The 16,515-nt window shown below is 41.1% G+C and overlaps 1 protein-coding gene across 3 annotated transcripts in view; it reads right to left on the bottom strand.

Moving 5' to 3' along the window:
• Window positions 1-16,515, bottom strand: part of LAP3 (leucine aminopeptidase 3) — a 143,662-nt gene that overhangs the window by 102,090 nt on the left and 25,057 nt on the right. For all 3 annotated transcript variants that reach the window (XM_070757391.1, XM_070757393.1, XM_070757392.1), the window contains exon 4: window positions 10,090-10,195. In XM_070757391.1, coding sequence (XP_070613492.1) covers window positions 10,090-10,195 — 106 coding nt within the window. The remainder of the gene's footprint in view (window positions 1-10,089; window positions 10,196-16,515) is intronic.

Here is a 16,515-nt window from a genome sequence, read left to right as displayed (position 1 = left end):
TTTGGAAATATAGTGACTTGTTAGATAATCAACTAAAATTAAGAACAAAACAAGAGTTATACGAGTTAGGTATAGATTTAGATTGGTGGCATTATATGCAGATTAGTTCTAGATATCAAATAGATGTAAAGACTTATATTTTTAAAAAAGAAAACAATGTATTGAGCAAATTATTATTCCAAAACCAAACAAAGACAATTGGAAATGTTTATAAATATTTACTAAACTATAGAACGATTGGTTGGATATTGAAAGATAATATGATCAGTTGGTGCAAAAATTTTGGTAAAGAGATTAATTTAGATACTTGGGAAAAAATATGGATGTATAATTGGAAAATAACAAAATCAATCTCTTTTAAAGAAAACCAAATTAAGATGTTTTATAGATGGCACCTTCCACCGAATAGAATTTCTAAAATGTTTCCATCTGTATCGCCTATTTGTTGGAAATGCAAAAAAGAAGTTGGCACATATTACCATGCATGGTGGACCTGTTCCGAGACAAAAATATTTTGGAATAAAGTAGAGAATTGGATAAATGAAATAACAAAGGAGAAGATTAAAAAATCTCCCGAATTCTTCTTATTGGGTATTTCAAATATAAAGTATAAAAAAGAAATTTATTAGTTAATAATACATATATTGATGGTGTCACGAATAGCATTCGCACAGAAATGGAAAGAAAAGACGATACCGAAAGACACTGAGGTATTTAAAAAAATTATAGAATGTGCAGAATTAGACATGATGACTAAACGTTTGAACAATGAAACCGAAACAGAATTTTATAAAATTTGGGATAAAGTATATGATTGGTGGAATGTTAAAAACAGTACTAAAAATTAAATATATAAGAATAAATGATTATTCAAAAAATCATAAGATAGAATTAAACAGTTTATATTACAACTAACTTAGAAGTGCTTATGTTATATTCCTTTTGTATTATTAATAATTTGTCTATTGCTCTTTAGATATAGATATATATATACAAGTGTATCATCTTTTAAAACATAAAGAAATTTAATCAATAATTTTAATCTTAAAAACATAGAATTAAATTTAATGATAATGTAATTTGCAAGTGTGGCATTTCTGCTTAGATCTGGTAATAGTTAGAGTTTTTTATATTCTGTATTAGTTAGACTTCTACGATAAGTGGAGCAATGGTAGCTCCTTAAATGTTCAATGTTGTATGTCTTTGTTTGTCCTTTTTTGAAAATAATACAAAATATTCTAAAAAAAAAAGAAAATCACTTTTGCCAGCCTCTGGAGAATGAGAGAGAGTGAGAGCGACAGAGCAAGATAGAAAGTGAGAAAAAGAGAGAGAGAGAAAGAGGGGGAGAGAAAGAGATAGCAAGAGAGAGAGAATGAGAGAAAGAGTGAGAGAAAGAAAAAAGAGAGAAACAGTGAGAGAGAGAAAGCAAGAGAGAGTGAGAAAGAAAACAAGAGAGGGAAAGTGAGAAAAAGAGAGAGAGCAAGAGGGGGAGAGAAAGAGGGGGAGAGATAGAGAAAGAGAGAAAGAAAGAAAGAAAGGATATGAGAGAGGAAGAGAGTGAGAGAGAGGAAGAAAGAAAGAGAGAGAAAGAGAAAGAAAGAGATGAGAGAGGAAGGGAGTGAGAGAGAGAGGAAGAGAGAGAGAGGAAGAAAGAAAGAGAGAGAAATGATAGAAAAAAGGGGAGAAAAAAGAGAAATGAGAAAATGATTGAGGCAGAGAATGACAGGACAGAGAGAGAAACAGAGAGAGAAGTGACTCTTGATTTAAAGCATATGGTAAAAGCACTTAAATAATAACAGAAACAGAATAAAAACACCTGTTTTTATTAATAGTTTTGCTGGTTGCTTTTGTTTTAATAGTAATGGATTTTGTGTTTTTTTAATTATTAATTTAATAATTTATTAAATATACGGTCTTGGTATATTGGGGTTTCTTCCCATGTAGGATTTGGAAATTTCTGGCGACGTTTCGATGAAATCCCACTCATCATCTTCAGGCTGGTGTTTCTGTCCTTGTTCTAAGGCGAACACTGCGAGACCTAAGCTGCCTTTCTTCTATAAATACTGGTGGCTGGGTGTGGTTTGATGGCTCAGCAATTGCCTGCTGTGTAGAAACTTCCTGGTGAGTCAGTGGGGAAACATCTGGGGTCGTTGATGTAGCTGAAGTATACTGATTAGTTAATGGTTGTTGATTAGGCGTGATATCCTGAGTAGTTGGAGCTTGCAGGCTACTTGATTGTTTTGCAATATGTGTTCTGAGTCTAATTTCTGTTTTTATGGCTGGGTTACGTTTGAGGGCTGGTTTCCAGATGTCTGGTAGGCGAGAGGTATCATCCCGCTTGTTCATATTTTGGGGATGTTTTTCTATCTCAATGGCTTCCATGGAAGGCAATTGCTGAGCCATCAAACTACACCCAGCCACCAGTATTTATAGAAGGAAGGCAGCTTAGGTCTCGCAGTGTTCGCCTTAGAACAAGGACAGAAACACCAGCCTGAAGATGATGAGTGGGACCTCATTGAAAAGTCGCCAGAAATTTCCAAATCCTACACGGGAAGAAACCCGAATATACCAAGACCGTCATACCTGAACCCGTGAAAATCTACGAAAACAAATATATATATGTCACATTTTTTTTTGCTGAATTTGAAAATTAAGGGAGACTAGGATAGATCTATTTCGGCCTTATTTTGGCCTCATCAGCTAGCCATACCCACTGGGTATGCTATGCCGCCCAGTCCCAAGTTTTTCCTTATTTCCAGATTGCATTTCTTCTTGGTGAGGTTCCACCCATTGCTTCTTGTACAACCTTCAGGTGGCATGGAGAATAAATAGATGCCATCTGCTCTGTGGCAGCCCTTTTAAGGATTGGGAAACTACTATTATATTCCCCCTCAGTTTTCTATTTGTTGAGCTAAACATACTTGTTCTCTTAGCCCTTGTTCATAGGATTAAGCCTCTAGGTCAGGGGTGTCAAACTCAATTTCATTGAGGGCCACATCAGGGCTGTGTTTGACCTCAGAGGGCCGGGGGAGGGCTTGCCCAGGGTGTGTGGCCATGGTGGGCATGGCACAGGATTTGGGGGGGCAGTAGTTTTAAAATGGCGGGGGGGGGGCAGACACTTAGGCTGTATGGGGCCCTAAAATCCCTGATGGCGGCCCTGCCCACAACCTATACTCATTCATTGTTCTCACTGTCATAAAATTTCTTAGTTCTAGTTTAGATTCTCTTTGACCATGCTTTCTTTTAGGAAAAGCTATTACAAACCAATTAATGTTAGCCCAGAGTCCTTGAGGAGTTGGGTGGCATATAAATTAGATAGACAGACAGACAGAGGTGTCAACTTTGGTTCTAAAGGCTGCAAGAAGTGGGGTTGTTGAAAATATGCGATTTGACATTTTGCATTAGGGCTGGATTCTGCTGCCATGCTTCCCTCATGGTGCCAAGGACAAGAGCCTTACACACCTATCACATTTGTATGGAACAGGTAGTTCCATCAGGTGCCAAACTGCCCTATTGAAATTCCCTTAAGTGTCTATCTTATGGTTGCAGAGGCCTGATCTCTTGTAAATTGAAAAAAGGACTTTTATCCATCCTGCTTACAACAGTATGCTTATTATTATTATTATTATTATTATTATTATTATTATTATTATTTGTTCTGTTGAGCTCTCTGGCAGAATCTTCCCGAAAATTCAGATACAATTTTCAGACACACACACGTTTGAAAATTCAAAACAATGTTCTTTATATCGAAAATGCAAATAAACTAAGCACTTTTTGTATAGCAAAGAGCACTTGTCTCCAAACAAACTGGTAATTTGTACAAGTCCCTTATCAGTTCTGAGATACTTAGCTTGCAGCTGTGAGGCAATTCACAGTCCTTCTTCTTGCACAAAGGAAAACACACTTGGCTCTGGTTCAGTTTCAAAACGGGGAAAAAGCAGCCCGCAAAGGTCGAAGTCAGCAATGCAGGCACGAAACACAATGATCAGATAAACCTCCACAACGGCCAAACCCACAGGCTGCACTTTATAGCTGCCTCATTAATTTATTTTATTTATTTATTTATTATTTAGATTTTTATGCCGCCCCTCTCTGAAAACTCGGGGCGGCTCACAACAAGATTACCACAGCCCCACCCAACCACAGGTGACCTCATTTTCTTTGATAATAATCTCTCAGTTGTTGCTGCCTATGCATCGCTCTCCACATGCGTGGCTGTATCATTAACTCTTGTTCTGAATCCAAGGAGGAGCTAGATAATTGATCTCCTTCTGAGCTGTCTGCCACACTCTCCTCCTCCCTGTCACTCATGTCTTCTTGCTCAGAGGAGCCTTCACCAGCAGATTCCACCGGGAGCAAAACAGGCCTGCAGCATGTGGATGTCTCCCCCACATCTACAGTCCTTGGTGCAGGAGCTGGGACAGAGCTAACCACAACAACAACTACTACTACTACTACTACTACTACTACTACTACTACTACTATTATTATTATTATTATTATTATTATTATTATTATTATTATTATGTCAATACAACACAGCAAACGAGATCACTATGCTGGATTTCGTATTTCATCACCAGTCGGGCACTTCCCAAGCAGCTAGGACTGTGTGATGTAGCAGCGAATTATGTTTGCCGATCCCAGTAAAGCAGCCTTTTGAAATTGACAGATGGAGATTTTGTCAATTCCGATGGTTTTCAAATGTCCGCTGAGATCCTTTGGCACTGCGCCCAGCGTGCCAAGTACCACTGGGATCACTTTCACTGGCTTATGCCAGAGTTGTTGCAGCTCGATTTTTAGATCTTCGTATTTCACTAATTTCTCTAGCTGCTTCTCCTCAATTCTTCTGTGCCCTGGGATTGCGATGTCGATGATCCATACTTTCTTTTTCTCCACAATCAGGATGTCTGGTGTGTTATGCTTCAGAATTCGGTCAGTCTGAAGTCGGAAGTCCCACAGTTGTTTTGCTTGCTCATTTTCGACCACTTTTTCAGGCTTATGATCCCACCAGTTCTTTGCCACTGGTAAATGGTAGTTCCGGCAGAAGTTCCAGCGGATCATCTGTGCCACAGCATCATGTCTATGCTTGTAGTCAGTCTGTGCAATCTTTTTGAAGCAGCTGAGTATGTGATCAATTGTTTCATCTGTTTCTTTACAGAGTCTGCACTTTGGATCGTCTGTTGATTTTTCAATTCTGGCTTTGACAGCATTTGTTCTAATGGCCTGTTCTTGTGCCGCCAGTATTAGTCCTTCTATCTCCTTTTTGAGTGTTCCACTTGTAAGCCATGACCAGGTCTTTTCTATATCCACTTTGCCTTCAATCTTCTCCAAGAACTGGCCATGCAATGCTTTGTTACACCAACTGCCCATACGTCCTTGAGTTACAGTTTTTCTGTACTGGTCCTTAGTTTGGTTCACCTTGAGAAGCTTCCTATTGTTGACCTCCATCAACGCTGACTCTTTGCTCTCCTTCACATAGTCAGCTAATGCATGCTTCTCTTCTTCCACTGTCTGCTTCACTTGCCGCCTATTTTCCTTGGTAAATACAGACTGTCCACGTCACTGCGGGGGTGTAGTGCATGATGGATCATCATTAATTTTCTGGTTTTTCTGTCCAGGTTGTCCAGCTCTGCTTGAGTCCAGTTCACTATGCCAGCTGTGTATCTAATGACAGGTATGGCCCCACGTATTTATAGCCTTGATAGTGTTGCCACCATTCAGTTTGCTCTTCAAAAATTTTCTGGTCCTCTGGATGTACTCTTTGCTGATCACAGTTTTCACATGGCCATGCTTGATATTATCCAGTTGCAAGATGCCCAAGTATCTATGGGCTTCTGGCTGGTGGCACTTGATGATTTGACCATTTGGCATTTCAATGCCCTCACTTTCAGTGGTTTTTCCTTTTTTCAGTGCCACTGTGGCCCATTTATCCAGGCCAAACTCTATGCTGATGTCATTGCTGAAGATTCACACAGTGTTGGTTAGTGACTGTATCTCAGTTTCTGATTTTCTGTACAACTTCAGATCATCTATATACAGCAGGTGTGAAAATTTTGGTGAATTCCTAGCAGTTTGGTAGCCTAGGTTTGTTTTCTGTAGGATGAGTGACAGCGGGATTATAGCGATGATGAATAGCAATGGGGACAAAGAGTCCCCCTGGAAGATGCCCCTTCTGATGTTGATCAGTCCATAGCTTTCATTCCCAACAAAAAGCTCAGTCTTCCAATATTTCATCGCCTTTTCTATGAATTTCCTGATGTTTTCATTGACTCCAATGACTTCCAGGCATTTTATGATCCAGCTGTGTGGCAATGAGTCAAAGGCTTTCTTGTAGTCAATCCAGGTCATGTATAGGTTTGTTTTCCTGTTCTTACAGTTCTCCGAAATCATTTTATCAATTAAGAGCTGGTCTTTCGTACCTCTACTTCATCTTTTATTGCCCTTTTGCTCCACTGGCATGATGTCATTTTTTTCTAGGTAGTCCTGAATTCTGTCAGCTATGATACCTGTGTCACACTGAATATTGACAGCCCCAGAGACATTCAGAGACATTCAGAGTTATTAAGTAATTAAATAGTTAACAGTGTGTGTTTTATTAACTCCTCCTATTATGAGGTAAAATCCTGCCACATCATTAATGCATCACATCCGCCCTCTCCAGATTCTCCATGTTATATTGTTAGTCCTTTGTTAGCTGCCATGATGTAAAGACGCATTTTATATGCCTCCTATGGCATACTTTATTTTTCTACTTTTATGATAAAAAGAAACCTTGTTTGAAAGCAGATTTTTCTTTATCCATTGACCTCCAGAAATGATTTATTATAGTCCACGCGGGATGTAATTTATCACCTATTTCTGACAAACTGTCAGCAGTTTGAGCATGGTCGGCAAACATGTTATTGGCCTATAGTTTCCTGGTATGGCTCCTTTCGCTGCATCTTTCTGTATTAAATATGTTCTGCCAGTTGTAAGCCATTCACTAATATTTCCTGTCTGCAGCATTTTGTTGAACAATTCAGCCATTTTTGCAGGCAGGCTGGTCAGATATTTCAACCAAAAACCATGCACCTGATCAGTGCCAGGGGATGTCCAGTTCTTTAACCTCTTCACTCTTTCTGCAATCATTTCAGGTGTTATCTCCAGCTGCTGCATATTGCTCCCTGAGAATTCCTTCTCAAACTCCTTTATCCACCCAGCAGTTTTGTTATAGTCCTTTTCGACCTCCCAGAGATCTTTCCAGAACTTTGTTGTTATTTTCACTTCTGGCTTTTCAATTTTCTTATCTGTTTGCTAATGCAGGTTCTCATAGAACTGCCTCTGGTTGGATTGAAATGTTTGATTCTGCCTGTACTGGGTGATCATGTACTTTATATCACTCAATTTTCCTGGCTGTCGCTGTTATCTGCTGCTTTACAATTTCCAGAGCTGCCTCAATCTTTCTTGTACTAAGCCAGTAATTTTTGTCAAATAGTCTTTGATCTTCTGATTGTTCAGTTTCTACTCCTTAATGTTCTTCAAGTTACTTGCATCTGATCTCAAGCTTTTGATTTTCAGTTCTAGTCGGATTTTCCATTTTGGTTTTCCAGTTGGTTTTCCAATTGGTTTCTGTTGCAGTAACCCTAATACTTCAGTTACTATCACAGCTGTACTGTAGGCAAGCTGATTCAATTCTTCAATTGAAGTTACATTGACAGTTGCAAGTGCAGAGTTAATATCTTCCATCAGTGGGACAAGTCATTTCTTGCTTATGTTTTTTAAGGCTGGCAGTCTCTTTTGCTCTGCATTGGACCCTGCATGAGCAAGTATTTGGTCCTTAAGTTCTTGCTGCCTTTGAGTCATAGTGTCAAGTGTCTCATCTGCAGCTTCTTGCTCTCTTTCCAAGTTTTCATCAGATTCCAGATGTGCAGTGACTCCAGATCTTATTGGAGCTTCTACTGGTGCCAGATCAGATTTTGGTGTTTCTATTTTGCAAATTTTCTGTATTTCTTCTAATTTGACTTAACTGAACATTTGGTTCCTGATTATGAGTCGTTGCTGATCGGCCAGTCAAAGTTCTGTTATTTTTGAGTCTGCATATTCTTGTTTCCCTAATTGGTACATCTGTTTTTTATATCCACATTTTTCAGGCTCCGAGTTGTAATAACACTTCATGATTGTGCGATTCTCTGACATTGAGAATTTCTGCCGCTTTTTGATTTGTAAGCTTTGTTTGTTTTGTTCCTGTAGCTCATTTGCAGCCACCGCGGTCCTTTTTATCCTGGGTGACGACTGAGCCAGTATGGACTTCTTTTTGTTTTGTCTCTCCATTAGTTTAAATGGGTTAGGTACGTTTAGTCTGGCTCCTCTGCTTTGACCACTCCCGGCAAGGTTAGACCTATCAGTAGTTTACACTACCACCGGCACAGCTCTAGCTTCATTGAAGCACACAAGCCCCACTACCACAACAAGGTATACCCATCATCATCATCATCATCATTATTATTATTACTACTACTACTACTACCTGCCATGTAACTGAATTTCAATGGTGGGTTTCTTTTTTTGTATGCCGCCCCTCTCCGACTAATAGTTACTAAGTCCAACAGAGTTTAATGCAGGGGGGACAAGCAACAGTCATCTAAACCAGTGTTTCCCAACCTTTTTTGAGCTGCGGCACATTATTCACATTTACAAAATCCTGAGGAACATTGAGCGCAGGGGGGGGGGCTAAAAAAAGTTTGGACAAAAAAATATATCTCTTCCTTCATTCCTCTTTCTTTCCCTCTCTCTCTATCCATCCCTCTTTCTTTCTCTCTTCCTCTCTTTTTTGCTCGCTTTCTCTCTTCCTCCTTCCCTCCGTCTATGTCTTTCCCTCCCTCCTTCCCCCTTTCTCTCTCTTTCTCTCTCTCTCTCTCTCTCTGTCTCTACTGCAATCTCTCTTTCTCTCTCTCTCTTTCTCTCTCTTGATTTCTCTTTCTTTCTCTCTCTCTTTCTTTCTCTGTCTCTCTTGCTCTCTCTCTCTCTTTCTCTCTCGTACAGCACGCCGGCAACAGCGGCATTGGGCAGTAGCCAAGGGTGGTGGCAGAGCAGTCAACTGCGAGTGGGAGCCCTGACGGCAGCAGCTGGAGTGTTGCTGGACGCCGTACATGCTGGCGTTGCGTTGCGCTGGGCATGGGCATAGGGCTGGCACCTCTGTCCCGGCACAGCCAGCAGGCCAGTGCCAGCCCCGCAGCCCCAGCATGTACGACATCCAGCAACCAGTCCAGCCACCACCGTCGGTGCCTACACCCTGGAGCTCCCGCTCACAGCCGCCGTCCCCTAGCTACTGCCCAGTGCCGCTGCTGCCAGCACCCTCGTGCTAGGCCCCAAAGGTTACTTGTTGCCACCCCCGCCAGGGAAGCTCCAGCTGGGTGGGGCACTGCTGGTGCCTCCGTCCTGGAGCTCCCGCTTGCAGCAGCCGCCCCCCAGCTATTCCCCGGTGTCGCTGCTGCTGTCACCCTCCCACTCCCCCTGCCGGTGGCCTCCTGCCGGTGCTCCAAAGCTCACAACGCCATCAGAGAAGCTCCAGCCGGGCGGGGTGCTACCGGTGCCCCCGCCCTGGAGCTCCCGCTTGCAGCAGCCGCCCCTCTCGCTGCCGGTGGCCTCCCGCCGGGTTCCAAAGCTCACTTTACGCTGCCAGGGAAGCTCCAGCCGGGCAAGCCGCTGCTGGTGCCTCTGCCCTGGAGCTCCCAGTTGCAGCAGCCACTCCCCGGCAATTGCCCAGTGCCGCTGCTGCTGGTGCCCTCCCACGGGGCCGCAAGCTCACCTGCCATAAAGAAGAAAGGCGCAAAAATGAAGGCGTGAAGAAGGAAAGCGCGAAAAAGAAGCCGCAAAGAAGGAAGCCACAAAGAAGGTGGGAAGAAGGATGCTCAGCTTCCGGTCTCGGAAGCTGAGCTTCGCGGCACACCTGACCATGTCTTGTGGCACACTGGTTGAAAAAAACTGATCTAAGCTACTAAGCTGGGCAATGGAAATAACCTTTTAAAATATAGATGGCACTCATTATGGAAGCATATTAAAGATTATACATCAACACAAAAATAATGTTTAAATTTTACTAACCTGCCACAGCTGCCCGTATGTTTTCCTTGTCTTCATTCCAGTTTTCATCTATGTTCATTCCAATTCCTTTCTTTCCAAGACCAACAACTACTACATTTGAAAAGGTCTGCAACAAAACAGAAGAGAGAAACAATTCATTTGTCCAATTTTTTTTTCCAGTCAACCAATTGAAATTTCAAAAAATGTCTTTCAAGATTGGATCAAATCTAGTATTTAATTCCTTCACATTTTAAAATACCTCTGTTAAGGGATACTAAACAAACATTACACAGTAAATGCTCTCCAAAGCTTGATTTAAGCTGCTGACCTACAGATCTAGCAGTCAGCTTTAGTGGCCTGCAATACCGCACTCTACCCACTGCACCACCTCGGCTCATATTCCAAGGAATGGAAATATTTTTTGTAATATCCAGTATCTAACCTGATGCAGATAAGCAATAGATAAGCATATGATTGTAAGAAAGCCATAAAAGGGGAAGCTTTTTTTAAAAAAAAAACATTTAATTCAGTACATGGTATCAGATCTTTAAACACATAATTGCAACCTCAGATGTTGGGATGGTTTATTGCTTTGAACAAGGATAGCAATACACTTAGATTTACATACTACTTTATAGTGCTTTACAGCTCTCTCTAAGGCTAAGCAGTTTACAGAGTCTGGATCCTCATTTTACCAACCTTGGAAGGATGGAAGACTGAGTCAACCTTGAGCTGGTGAGGCTCAAACTTCTGGAAACTGAGCTGAATTAACCTGTTTTCCACAAATAAAAGTGTGATGCCATTTTCAACTATTTATTTTTAGTTTTAGTCAAAGGTTTGGTCTTTGCAATGTTTTTCTTTTTGGACCTCCCCCATGGCTTTCATCAGAGCTTTCACATCCAAAAACATTTTGCCACATTCCCTTAGCTAAATTTCACAATCAAGATTTGAAGGGCTAGAAGTCAATTTCAGAAACCCTGGACTGGGACTTCTGGCTGATGTCATGGCGAGATCTGGTATGAAGAACGGGTCTTCGCGTTCCCCTGCTGAGTTCTCCCCATTGGAGGGCTCTGAAAGGAGCAAAAGCCACCCTGTAAGGATGGTGAAGAAAAGAGGGGTGTCTTACAGGTTGTCCCATGAATAACCAACAAAAAAATGTAGCAGGAGCAGTGTAGATGAACAGTGACTGGAGCTGGGTGAGAAGATTCCTTTTTTATTTAGACTTTAACCTTACCAGAAAAAAAAGAGGAAAATCCAGGAAAAGAGACTGTTAGAACTATTTCTTATAGCAGTGAACAACCATTGAAATTGGATTTTGAAATAGGATAGATGTTAATTTGGAAAGGCATTATAAAATGCTGGAACTATCGAATAGCCAATTTTGCTTTCATAAATTGAATTAAAATTGGATTAATCAATTTATCAGATTTGAAACAATGCTGAAATCTAAGCTAAGGGTGCCGCTCTGAGTCCTCAGAGAGGGGTGGCATACAAATCTAATAAATAAATAAATAAAATCTACTCGTGAATGGAAAATATGCCATACTCCTACAAGTCTAGCAAAATTCCTGATAAGAGAAATAAACATTCATCTGGAGGACTGTGGTGCTACTTACTGTTCTATAACTATCTACTTTATACTGGAGACTCTATTGTAAGAATAATGAAGACTCTTAAGTAAAGTGACTTTTGATTTGTGGAATCTGCCTGGACTACTTAAATGGAACTGATTAATAATTCTGGGATATAAAGAACTATTGTTGAACCTTCTGAGGAACAACACTGAACTTGAATACATTGTTTTTGGACTAGTGAGTAAGAGCAGGACTTACTAAAATAAAACAAGAGGCTCCATTGCAGGAAATGAGTGAGATTTCAAAAGAAATGGTGTTGATGTTTCAAAGCATTAAGTACACTATGATAAAGAATCACAGAGAGATAAATAAGCTATTGCAAGGTATAATTGGGAAAATAAAAACTATACTACAACTGCTAATGAATGAAGATCAAAGAGTTCAGGAAAGAGAGGAAACAGCAGAAAGAATGTAGGAAAAGACAAACCAGCAAATATAGCAAAAGGAGAAGGAGAAGATGATAAAGATAATAATGACTGAAACCAAGGGAAAAGTACTTCAAGATATTTAAAAATGAAATTGGATAACTTGGAAGATACTTTTTAAAGAGAAATAGGGGTTTGAGTGAACATTGTGGAGACCTGGCAGCTTAGGAAGATAAAGATGGGAGAAATAGACTGAATAGTGAAGACACAAGTGCTGATAGACACAAATATTCAAGAGAGGAGTATGGGAGGCAAGCTAAAAAAATTGAATAAGAATTGAAGTATTAAAATGGCCAAGCGATGATGGATAGAAAAGAACTATTTATCTCCCCACCCTTTTCTAAAATAATGATGGCCTGATTAAAAGCTAGAATAGAGATAGGAATAAGAATACACACCTTTATTTAAAGCAATAATTAGAAAGATTGGCGGTTGAAATATGGTATCATTAAGTATGTTTAAGCAATATGATGATTGTTACTAGAATGGCATATTGTGACTTTGAATAATCAAAAAAAATGAAGGACTATGCCTTAATATAAATGTGTATTAACAGTAGAACAGTGGTTCTTAACCAGGGTTCTATCGAACCCTAGGGGTTCGGTGAGTCGGTCTCAGGGGTTTGGTGGAGTCCCCACCACGGAGGTCAAGACACACCCGACTCATTATGTAAATTCGAGATGACACGCCCTGCTTGGTCATCACTTACTGCAGATGATCACGTTACGTTAATTGGCCAATCAGTGCTGTGGGGAATTTAGTGTGCTCAGTAGTCACCGTGTGACTGTTGTAGCCATACGTTGTATGGTTTCTTTCTTAATATTTTAATCCATACTAACTATGTCGAGCGGGGTGGGGGGGAAATGGTTGGACGAATATGTACAACATGGATTCACATGTATCATGGAACGTGATGGGAGTCAGCGTCCTATCTGCATGATTTGCAATGCCAAGTTGAGCAACTCTAGTCTCGCACCGGCAAAACTGAAGGAACACTTCTTGAAGCTGCATGGAGATGGGAAATACAAGAACACAATGCTTGCTGAATTCAAGGTGAAAAGAGCCAGATTCGATGAAAGGGCCACTCTGCCTACTCTTGGATTTGTACCCATGAACAAACCGATCCTCACCACATCGTACGAAGTTGCTTACCTGATCGCAAAGCAGGGCAAGCCACACACCATCGGGGAAACACTCATAAAACCAGCAGCGTTAAAGATAGCGAATCTGAGACTCGGAACAGCGGCCGAAGGTAAATTATCCCAAATTCCTCTTTCAAATGACACCATCAGTGACAGAATAGAGTGCATGAGTAAAGACATCTTGGCTCAAGTAGTCACAGATCTAATTTCAAGTCCGGCAAAATTCAGCCTTCAACTCGACGAAACCACAGACATTTCTAATCTAAGCCAGCTTGCTGTTTTCGTGCACTATGTGAAAGACAACATGATAAAAGAAGAGTTTTTATTTTGTAAGCCTCTTACAACAACAACTAAGGCAGCCGATGTGAAGAAGCTTGTGGATTATTTCCTCAGACACAACAATCTTTCATGGGATATGGGTTCTGCAGTTTGTACGGACAGAGCTCCAGTCATACTGGGAAAAAAGTCTGGTTTTGGTGCACTAGTAAAAGCCGATGCATCACACATCATTGTTATGCATTGCATTCTGCACAGGCATGCGTTGGCAACAATAACCTTGCCTCCAAAAATGGCAGAAGTATTAAAAACTGTAGTGGAATGTGTGAACTATGCACGAAATAGTGCTCTGAGGCACCTCATCTTCAGTGAGCTGTATAAAGAAATGGGCTCTGAATTTGAGGTGCTCCTGTACCATTCTAATGTTCGGTGGTTATCCCGGGGCTAGGTGCTGAATCGTGTTTTTGCCATGCGTATGAAATTAGCCCTGTTTTTGCAAGAGCACCAACATTGTCATGCAGATTGCTTCAAAAATCCTGAGTTCATTCTCATTTTAGCGTACATGGCTGATATATTCGCAGCTCTAAATAATCTCAATCAGCAGATGCAGGGTGGTGGAGTCAACATCATGGAAGCAGAAGAAAACCTGAAGGCTTTTAAAAAAAAACTACCGTTATGGAAACGATGAACAGAGAAAAATAACTTTGCAAACTTTCCCCTTCTGGATGACTGTGTAAGATCGAAGATGTGTCTGGAATCGGAGACATTTCTGTATCCATGGAACTGAAGCAAACAATTGCCACGCACTTAGATGAGCTTGCAAAGTCTCTCGATGGATATTTTCCTACAAGAGAGTCATATCCAGCATGGGTGAGACAGCCATTCACGTTTGCTATTGAGACAGCAGATGTCAATTATGAATACCTCGACGAAATCATTGAAATTCAGCAGAGCCAGGTTCAACAGCAACTCTTCAGAACAATAACACTCTCAATGTTTTGGTGTTGACAGTTGGAAAAGTACCCAATTATTGCTAAGAAAGCCCTGGAATTTTTTATACCATTTGTTACAGCATATCTCTGCGAACAATCTTTTTCGAGGATGCTGGACATAAAAACAAAGAAAAGGAACAGACTTTGCTGTGAAAATGACATGAGAGTAGCACTTGCCAAGATGAAGCCATGCATATCTGAACTGGTCTCTCAAAAACAACAGCAGAAGTCACACTGATTTGCAGGTATGTAATTTGTTGTGAGTTCATGCACTGTGTTGGTTTTGTTCTTTGATCACGGTGATGTTCATGCACGGTTCATTTTGTGTACCAGTAAAAAAACATATACCTATGTCTTGAATTTGGAAAAAAATCATATTTGATTTATCACTAAAGAACGGTTCGGTGAATGTGCATATGAAACTGGTGGGTTCGGTACCTCAAACAAGGTTAAGAACCACTGCACTAGGATTAGTAATGGTGGCCTTACTAGAAGCTAGAATAGAGGTAGAAATAAGAAATAGGGGGGCTATTAGCAGATATAATTTTTATATAATAGAATATAAGTAATAATTAAATGGAAAGATTAGAGGTTGAAAGATGGTGTTACTATGTACACTTAATAATATCATTGACACTAAGATGGAACATTGAAATATTGAGTAACTACACTAGCATGTATATCTCTATTAGGATTATATAAGTTTGATTAATGTAATATTATTATTTATTGCTGTTTGTATCAAAAGAACTGTTGGACCTACCTGAACTGTCTTCTCAATGCACTGGAAGGAGAGTCCAACATGGGGGTAATTCTCTAGTCCTATTGGTAGAGACTGAGTTTAAATTAACATATCAACAAGGATAACCATAATTTATTTCAGAACTGCAACATGACAAATGAATGTGGACGGGGCCGACCAGGTCGCTGCTTGGCAAATGTCCTCAATGGACGCTGATGTGGCTACATTCCGTATAGAGTGGGCTGTACTCCCCAGTGGTGGGAATCAAGAACTTGCTTTGTACGCCTCATCAATACAGTCTCGGAGCCAGCAACTGATGGACTGTGACGACACCCCGAGTCCCATCTTTTGTTGCAAAAAAGAAATGAACAAAGTTTCAGACTTCCTAAACGGTTCAGTCCTCCTAATGTAAATCTTTAACGTTTGTCGGACGTCTACCTTGTGCCACCTGAGTTATGTGAGGTGGTTGCCGTGAGTGCAAAAATCAGGAAGTACAAGTTCTTGTCTTCTATGAAATACAATATTAACTTTTGGCCAAAGGAAGGGTCCAATCGCAAGATGACTCTATCTGGATGAAAGAGGCAAAGGTCCAGACGGACGGACAGTGCTGAAAGCTCGGACACCCGGCAAGCCGATGTTATCACCACGAGGAAGGCCGTCTTAATGGACAGGAACCAGAGGTAAATTGATCTCAGGGGCTCAAACGGAGGTCCTGTGAGTGCCTGCAGCACGAGTGAAAGATCCCACGTCAGAAAACTATGGACCGGCAGAGAGTGTTTGTTAGAGGCTCCCCACAAGAAGTCCTTCATCCATGGATGGTACGACAACGAGTGGCCCTCCGCCACCAGTACAATAGATGAGAGGGCCGCCACCTGTCTCTTTAGCGTATTGGGGGCCAACCCCTGTTCAATCCCTGCCTGCAAAACCTCCGAGACTGGGATCACCAAACCCTCCCTAGGATCGACCTGTTGGTTGGCACAGAAATTGTAAAAGGCAGACCACGTCGTCTGGTATATTCTGGATATAGACGGAGGACAGGTGGCTTGCATGGTGGCAACGACTCTTTCGGGCAGCTGTTGGCCTCTTAGTCTATTCCTCTCAAGTGCCAGATGGCTAACTGGAGTCACTGGGGATCTGGGTGACATATGAGCCCCTGGCTGAGAGAAATGTCTTGGTCCAGAAATCTCAATTGGGGGGGATACCGATAGTGCCACCAGATTTGAAAACCACGGGCGG

This window comes from Erythrolamprus reginae, chromosome 7 (assembly GCF_031021105.1).
Source record: "Erythrolamprus reginae isolate rEryReg1 chromosome 7, rEryReg1.hap1, whole genome shotgun sequence".
Classification (NCBI taxonomy): domain Eukaryota; kingdom Metazoa; phylum Chordata; class Lepidosauria; order Squamata; family Dipsadidae; genus Erythrolamprus; species Erythrolamprus reginae.
The sequence above is the reverse complement of the archived record's forward strand: the minus strand, read 5'-3'. Positions and strand labels throughout refer to the sequence as shown.